This window comes from Phalangium opilio, unplaced genomic scaffold (genome assembly GCF_054372755.1).
Source record: "Phalangium opilio isolate 3A_F unplaced genomic scaffold, DU_Popi_V2 ptg000085l_1, whole genome shotgun sequence".
NCBI classification, from domain to species: domain Eukaryota; kingdom Metazoa; phylum Arthropoda; class Arachnida; order Opiliones; family Phalangiidae; genus Phalangium; species Phalangium opilio.
In genome coordinates, this window is record NW_028324190.1 from 670,610 (window position 1) to 679,744 (window position 9,135).

At 40.9% G+C, this 9,135-nt stretch overlaps 1 protein-coding gene across 1 annotated transcript; it reads left to right on the forward strand.

Annotated features, from left to right (window-relative positions):
• The first annotated feature begins 4,171 nt into the window (after positions 1-4,171).
• Positions 4,172-5,521, forward strand: LOC149650602 (uncharacterized). Its single transcript, XM_089849110.1, has one exon. The coding sequence runs from the start codon at positions 4,172-4,174 to the stop codon at positions 5,519-5,521; it is 1,350 nt and encodes a 449-aa protein (XP_089705236.1).
• Positions 5,522-9,135: the final 3,614 nt, after the last annotated feature.

Below are 9,135 nucleotides of genomic sequence, written 5' to 3' on the forward strand. Positions count from 1 at the left end.
TTACATGCTTATTTGCAATCAGAAAGATCGTTATGATTTTTATTTCATCTATTTATTAGATTGAAAAGGACTAGAGTTTTTATTATTTAACAAGGCGAACCAAGGACTCGAAATAGTAGCAACATCGTACCGTACTTAACAGGCGCACAGAAAAAATTTGAGTGAACAGCCCCTCGATGCGCTTTAACTGTTGTAAAATTATTACTTGAATTTTTTACTTCTGTTACAATTATAATAGATTGACACGAACGGAAAACGTGAGTGAGTACCCCCACGATGCGCATCCTTTAACAGTGGTAAAACGATATACCAGAAAACACCCATTAAAATAAGTACTGAAGGTCAGAGTGAATAGCCTCTCGATGCCCTAAAAAATCATAACTCTTAATCCTTTACTTACGTTATAATTGTAATATCCGAGGCCCCAGCTAGCCTAGTACCTTGTTTTTAAACTCATCTCGATTTTTGGAGAAATAGACGTAACTTCCAATAATAAACACCGCCTTAAAACCATTCTAAATATAACGTCGGTATATACTTCCTATTGCTTCTTAAAACTTCCCCCTCGATTTCTTTGAATTTTGAAAAGCGTGAAACCCTCATTGACGACGGGTGACAGGAATTTTAAAGGGAGTTTTAAATAATTCTCAATGTTAAACTTTACTAGTAAAAATAAATCCAATTCTTAAACTTACTGTTATAATTCCCTTCCATTTAAAATACACGAACGAAAAATTTTATACTGTCTTAGGCAGTTCTCTTTAACGACGCCGCCGCCAACACCACCACCACCACCACCGCCGCCGCCAACAACCGGCCAGGTCAAACTAAGACCCACATCGTAGATGTTCATCATACGATGTGTCTAAAATCTATCTTGACAGCTTGTTACGCAGATTATATAACTCGAGCGGCATCGTGTTCTGGCTTATCGTTCGAGAATCACTTCTTTCCGGAACTTTCTGGACAAAATAAGTAGTCGGTGCTTTTAACACTTCAAGTTCTGATTCTGATTCAACAAATAATGAAGCTCAAAAGCAGAATTTATCAAAAGCATAAATATTTTAGGTTGCAATGGATGTTGCCATAATTATTGCAGTGACACGGAAAGATTTGAAGTTGTGCTAGGCCTAGGTTTTAATCGAATTTATCTTAACGGTAATAAATTTTAATTGAGAATGAGAGGAGAGAAGGTTAAATAAAACTACGAGAGAAAATGAGCAGTGAGAGGTGTGGAATATTATTTAAACCACCTAAACTTATTTTGTTGACATTACGCCCGTGACTTAGGAATCGTTATGGCTTGCTCGTAAATTCCATAAAAAACTATAACGGTTTAAGTGTCGACTTAACTCCCGAAATAATTCGAACAGAGTTCTTAAAAAAGAAAACTTTTATTGACTAGGTAAAAACTTCTCGACCGACCACCTTAAACTTCCAATACATTCTGATTTTCTGATTATATTTTTCTCCTGTTTTTTCTACCCAAAAATTTCCCTTTTTTAAAGAGAGTGAGAAAACCTATGAGTCGGGGTTTATACAGACCACCCAAATCTTAACTCTTCTCTCTCTTATGGAGGATCTTACCCCCAACTAGAACGTTCCATACTACTTTATAATACGGGGTTTTGTTTACCCTGTTTTACCAAACCAAAATTAAATCGAACAAAATTAAATTGAACAAATATATTTTCGTCAAGAGGAGTGAAACATTTTCAATTTTATCTTAATTGAGATAAAATAAAATAAAAACAATTTATAATTTTTTCAAACAATTTATAAAATTTTTCAAACAATTTATAAAATTTTTCAAACAATTTATAATTTTTTTTCAAACAATTTATAAATTTTTTCAAACAATTTATAAATTTTTTCAAACAATTTATAAATTTTTTGCACAATATACTGTAAGTTCTTTCAATATATTGGACTAATTGAAACTTACGTCTCTGGGAAACGCACCAAATACATCAGAAGACACATCCGTCTGATATTTATGCCCTGTTAAAGTCGTCATATCTTTAAAATAAAACTGGCTTGATGTAGTTTTCAGTTCGGTGGACTTATAGAAAAGAGCTAAGAGTGAGTGATCCTAAAAAAGTCACGTTTCAAAATCTGTATCATAAAATGTGCCTGTTTACATTTTTTAGGGATGAAACTTGTCTTACCACTATTTTCACATGATTGCTGAACAGGCCAAACCTAGAAATAGACAAATGCTTTATGTAATTTCCGTGCATATAAAAACACAAATAAACTTTTTGCACTCATGGCTTTCGTATAATACTCCGAAATATCAGTTTTACATACGATAAACAATCTAATAATAATAAAGGCCTTGCTAGAAATGTGCAATGCGGCTTAGGGGTAAAGGACCCTACACACGCTCTATAGAAAAAAGCTTTCCGCCAAAATTCATGAAATTTGAATGAGCGATAGCTAAAGCTAGGTTCTCACTCGGCAGAAAAATTACGACAGATATAAGGAAGCCGGCGGAAGAAATTTTAACTTCTGTCGGTCTCCGACGGCAGACCGCTCACACTCGACGGAATGTATCTTGTTACGTGATCAATGGGCTCGGGTTTTCGCGAAATTAGCGACAAGCCGTGAGATAGAGTCAGACACGAGTGTGGCGAGAGAAAACGAAAATGGAGGATTTGTCAGTGATGATCTGAGTATTTTAAGCATTTACAACTTCAATTTAGTTTGTTAGATAAACACTTTTTTTAATTATATTAAAGCTTTTCATATTATTTACTTACTAATATGGATTAAATTATAGAGATATGGATATTTTCTGACCTCTATAAATATTGCCTTGTTCACACTGAATCAGAAGGTTTTTAGTTTTTCATGGGTGGCGTTATAAGGCCGAAGAAAAACTACGCATAGGTTTGCGAACATTCAAAAAATTACAATAAAAAAATATCCCAACAGCCTGTCCATCATCAATAGCTCGAAATCTCATTGGACGATACCCCAGCGTTACGCCGGGCTCGACGGAAAAAATAGAACACGATTTCTGTCCAAACGAAGAGCATTTCCGGCGATCTCGGCGTAAGAAAATTTCCGTCGAACCTATTTCTGCCGTGTTTCCGTCGTGTTTTCTGCCGAGTGAGAACCGACGTTGCTGATAAAAACTATTAATGGACACATCCACGTACAATGAAAAGCTTTGTTGCTAAGAGATCTCGAAGTTGGACATGAAACCATTTTATCTCACATTTGCAGAGTGCTAAAATAGTAAATGAAGTACGAAATATGATTTTTTTATTCTCGACGTTGTTATCTATACTCTCATATGTGTAAAGGCATTTAGTTTATTTTAAGAAGATGGTTTTATTCCCGCTTTTCTCCCTCTTTGTCCGAAATGAAGCTAATTCTTTTGTGTACTTAAAAGTGTTAAAACACCTAATAGTTTCTTTGTTCATTTTTCAGTATATAGCTTAAATGCATTTTGGCTTTATAAAAAAAACTGCTTTTCACATCGAAATCATTTGGGGAGGGGGTTCTCAAGTAATGAAAAAAGTAAGTATACATACTTATAAACCAGCTAGGCCTGTGCGAGTCCAGTTTTTTGGGCTTCGAGTCGAGTCTCGAGTCCTAAAAAAAGCTCTTATAGAATCTCGAGTCGAGTCTTTTAACTGGTCCTCGAGTCCTAAAGTCAGCTTAAAAACTACGTCTCAAGCCCAGTGTCGAGTCCTGATAAATTATATCAAGTCCCAGTCGAGTCCTTATAAATTATATCAAGTCCCAGTCGAGTCCTAATAAATTATTTCATGTCAAAATCAAGGCTAAATATTTCCATATCTTTTATTTTTTACTCTTCATTTGTTCAAATATCACAGCTTGGATATTAAAAGTAACAAACGTCAATAAACATGTTCTAGCTGACGTCAAATTTTTGTCCAATCACCTGTCTTCTCTAAAATCTAAATCGGTAAAACCCCCACTAGATACCGCGCTCTACTTGAAATTCCGAGTCACCGAGTTCAGGCGAAATATGGATAAAGGATGAGCGTGAGGAAATTTGTTTTCACGCTAGAAGGTAGGCTACTCCCTATCTCCGAAGGCAGCTTATTCGATATATACTTTGTTGCAGCTTCGGTTGTCAGCACGGGAAAGCTAGGCCTCTATGTAATGTCGGCTTGTGTGGTCGTGTTTTGAGCATATGTGGGTGGAAATTCGGTGTGGCGCGTTTGAGATTCTTCTTGCGGTCGTGTATTTTGCGACGGGCAAAGAGGATTCCAGTTGGAATAGTAGTATTTTTCAGTGTCTCTCGAGAGACCTAGCTCAACTCAATGCCGATGGTCTTAGGCCGATCTCTATTCTGGGCGATTTTAATGCTCATCTTCCTGACCTTGATGGGCGGGACAATTTGACGGGCCGCCGACTTGTTTCGTGGGTTTTGGATCATGACTTGACGATTGTAAATACCCTATCTGAAGTGTGCGCTGGCCAAACCACATGGTCGGCTCGGGGAATGTCATCCACCATTGACTATGCCCTTGGTAGTGAGCGGTTTATGTCTCTTCTATCGCGAATGGAGGTTGATGAGGACGGTCTTTTAAGCCTGGGAAGCGATCATAACGCGATAACCTTGACTTTAAACGTTTCCCTGCAGGGTAGCGCGGGTGTAGGTCCTGTGTCAACCACTTCGCGGTGGCGAACGAATGACTCGCGTAAAGTCGAGGCCTATAGCAAGGCAGTCAATGAAGCTTTACTTCGTGACCGGGTGACGACGCTTGATGACTTCCAGTTGGTCGTACTCGCGGCGGCGTCCGACCAGCTCGGCCGTTCGGCGGGGAGAGGTGCGCGTCGACCCCTGAAGCGTTGGTTTGACAATGAGGTGAAACAGGCTATAAAGCGACGTAAGGAGGCTAACAGGAGGTATCGTAGGGCAGCTCGTGATGCTCTTCGGCCCAACAGTGCTGTTTCACCTCAGTTCCTTGATACACTATGGCAATCGTACCGCACGTTTAAGAGGGACGTGGTCCAACTCGTGGCGCGTAAAATTGGTGACGTAAACCGGGAGACGGAACGGGATATCCTTTCCGATAAACGATTGGCGGGGAAGAAATTTTGGCGGCTGTTTAATCCGCCGCCTGCGAATCTGGTCGTGGCGTCCGTTAAGGCGGATGATGGTGTTACGGCTCTGTCTTGCCCTAAGAACGTACGTACGAGGGTGGCTGATTTCTTCCGGGCGGAGGAGGCTCGCTTCCTTGAGTACCATGCCTTAATGCCGCTGCTGCCTGCTCAGAGGGACTGGGTTGTGGAGTCTAGTGACTCTCTCTGTAGTGTGGTTTTGTTACCAGAAGTTGATGCTGCGCTAAAAGCTCTTCCTGCGGGGAAAGCTGCGGGTGAAGACTCTATATCGTACGAAATTTTGAAATCTCTGGGGGGTCGTTCGCGACAAGTCCTGTGTGACCTGTTTACTGATGTTATAGACCGGGCTTCTTTTCCTCAATCATGGGGGTTAACTGAAATTAAACTCTTGTTTAAAGGTGGTGGAAAGACATAGAACACCTATCATCGTTCCGTCCAATTGCCCTTTCGCAGTGTCTTTCGAAATTGTTTGTCGCGATCTTAAAGGCTCGGCTAGCAACATTTGTCGAGGAAGGTCGGATTCTTGGTGAGATGCAGAATGGGTTCCGTAGGGATAGAAGGGGGGCTGATAGCCTTTTTATAGTGACGCAGTTGATGGAAATTTCTCGACTTGAGCAGCGTCCTCTGTTCCTAGCTTTCCTTGACCTCCGCAAGGCGTATGATAGCGTTAGCCGTCCAAAATTATTGGAGACCTTGAGATCGTTGGGCATTCCTGGTCGGTTCGTTGCTTTGCTAGCTGCCCTTTATACGGATGTACAACATCGGTTTTGGTTTGGTGGGTTAGCTACGGAGTTCCTCCCTAGTGCGGTCGGTTTGAAACAGGGCTGTCCCTTGTCGCCGCTCCTCTTTGCCTTATACTTGGAGCCCCTGGAAAGAGCCCTTAGAACGTCCAACCGCGGCTTTTCCCTCTGTCTCCCTGGCACCTCGAGTGTGGAGCTCAGGATATCGGGGGGTTTCTTCGCTGACGACATTTTTGTAGCTGCAAAATCGAGGGTGGATTTGCAGGGTATTCTGGATTTTTGTGGGCTGTTTGCGTCCGCTGCCGGGTTAACCTTTAGTACCGAAAAGTGTGTTGTTCTAGCTGTCAACGCGCCTGTGGGGGACTCGCCGGTTCCTTTTTCCCTTCAAGGTGGTGCTCTTTTGGAGGTAGGGGAGGTGACATATTTGGGGGCCAAATTGACAAATAGGATGCCATTTCTGGGCAGCCACGATACCTACATAGCTGCGAAAGCAAATCGCTTGGCTGGCGCCATTAAACACAAGGGCTATCACTCGTACAACAAATATAGTGTCATGAGGACGCTGTGGAAGGCTGTGGCGGTTCCGGCCCTTACTTATGCGAATGAGGTGCTGTGTCTGAGTGCCACGACGTTTCGCCGTCTCGATCAGGCTCAGTTCTCTGTTGGAAAGGCTGCTTTAGGTGGTAATTTTTTGACTACCCATGCGGAAATGGCTTGGTCGACCTTCGAGGAGAGTAAGCTGTGTTTTCTGGGGAGGCTTTGGTATATGGACGACTCACGCCTTGCTAAGCGCGTCTACCTTTACATCCGCGCGATGCCCCGTAAGACTTCGTGGTTACGGCGCGTGGAACGCCTACACGAGCGTTATGGTGCCGGTGTGTCAAGGCGCGACGTTGACTCCCTGCGGGATTCGTACAGGGTTATAGATCGGGTGGTGGTCGAATCTTCGCAGGAACGGTGTCGAATGGAGCTTAGTCGGCATCCGAGCCTGACTCGTTACGCTTTGAAGGAGCGGCCGGCTGTTGAGCAATTTTATTCGAACTCCATCTCGAGTAGCTATCTTTTTTTGGCCAGATCTGGTGCTCTTCCGACTGGCGCCCGCTTATCGCGTGTTTTTGGGGACGCAGACCCTGTTTGTGCACTTTGTGGGGCAGCGCGAGACGACGTAGAACACATCCTTATGGTGTGTCCGGTCCTTACTCCCGCGAGGGATTTGTACCAGAATTTTGGGAATACAACCCTTGAGGATAGGCTGGCTCTTGGGGGTGATTTTGCGAATGGCGTCATTGAGGTCACCAAATTGGTTTTAAGTCGATGGGCGTCCTTACGCCTCCAGAGCTCTTCGTGATCCGTTCTGCCTCTCACCAGTATTTGGGTTATTTGGGTTTTTTGTTTGTTTCATATTTTGCGGCTGTATAATTTTGTATGTTTATGTATATTCCATTAATTTTATTATTGTGACGTGATTCTTTGTCCTTAGCCAATTTGGTTTCGATATTGATATTGATATTGTTATTGTCGGTATATTTGCTTTTTACAAATTTTGTATATATTTTTGGGACCTGTGAACCCCTTGCGGGTTCCTCCCTGATTCAAAAGGGATTTTAGGTCAATAAAACATTCATTCATTCATGTATATTTGTGCGTGCTGACAAGAGACGAAAGAAGATTAAATTCTTTATCCAAAGTAAATATTTTTGGACTTGATATGGTGTTAAGCCTCGGTTCGAGTCCGCCTCGAGTCCTGTAGTGAGGATTTTTGAGGACTCGAAATTATTCTCAAGTCCTAAAAATCCTAAAATTTTGATTTTCAAGTCTCGAGTCGAGACTCGATCGAGTACTCGACTTTGATCGAGTACTCGCACAGGCCTGAAACCAGCGTGGTTGAATGTTTTTCCAGCATCTTAGTTCCGTAACCCTAGTGCCTTTTAGTCCCTTTTTATTTTTATGTCATGCGAATTTCATTTTGTATCAAGTTCTGTGTATGATTTCAAACATGCTACTTATTGAAAACGATTAGTTTCATTTAATAAGCTGCTATTTTCAGTGTTGTTTGCCCTATTCTTTTTTGGTTTTGTATCTTTCGGAAAAGTAGATCCTGCGTGCGGGATATAATTTTGAGGGAGCTCTCTCTTTGACCCATCTAGTGCACTTTGAAAAAGAGTCGTCCATGGGTACTACGCCTTGTTTTGGTGGCGTGTGTAACCCAAAAATCAAAGTGCGCTGACAATGTCAGCACAACAACCAAGTGTTTTAGCACCCGTCTTGCATTAACAGTAGTAACCCTGTATTGGGTCCTCAATAGTATTAATAAAAACTGTCTTTGCGGACAAAGACTAGAAAAAGTAAGAGATTAGTTTATAATTTAATTGCCTGAAGTACAGATATTAAAATTCGGACTTTTGAAGACATGATTATAAAACATTTCATATTTTAAAAAATTCTTATCTTTGATTTTTTCACCAAAATATCTTTAGTAAAAATATGAATTCCATAGGAATAACATATATCAAGTTTCTAATAGATTTGAACCAAAGTTTCTATTTTTAAAATCCATTGAAAAATCACGAAAACTGTTTCCATATATTAATAATTTTGTCTTGTCGAGCTTGTTCGCCCGTTTTATGAGGAGGGAAAAAAGCGCGGGAATCCTAATACGCGTCTCGAGCTTCTCGCCAGTCTAAACTCTGGGTCTGATAGGAGAGAGAGTGGCACCATCTCACGTGAAAAATATACCTGTGACGTCGGCCTACGTTTTAGCCTTTCATAAAAAATGGATTTCAAATAATTTCATATGAAGCTTTTTCAAAAGTACAATGCCAAATAACAAGAAATCGGAGAATTAAAAGCTTGATATTTTTGAATTCACAGAAATGGTTTAAAACCATATTTTACATGACATTCCACTGAAATTTGTGATTTCTTTCCGGCTGTACTCACTTAGGGTGCATTTTCATATAGTTGTAAATCTCGTTCGTAATGTTATCCATTCTGGATGTCCTTAAAAATAAAATAGTTAAAATTAATACAAAATTACCACTTAGTTAGAAGAATAAAAACCCTTGTATATGAAAGGGACTAAAGGTGCATGTTTGAATAGAGCATCGGCATAGCTGGCGCCCCTATATTTCAAACTTGGAAAGAAGTCACCCCAAATTGAAAGTGCATCTGCTATGCGCTGCTTCATTTGAGATTTGGCTACTTTCATTGAACAGTCTCCCTTCTCACCACGCCTCGCCTTGATTTATTTTTATCCTTCTTTCGCAAATATTCCATGTTAAAGTCCGAG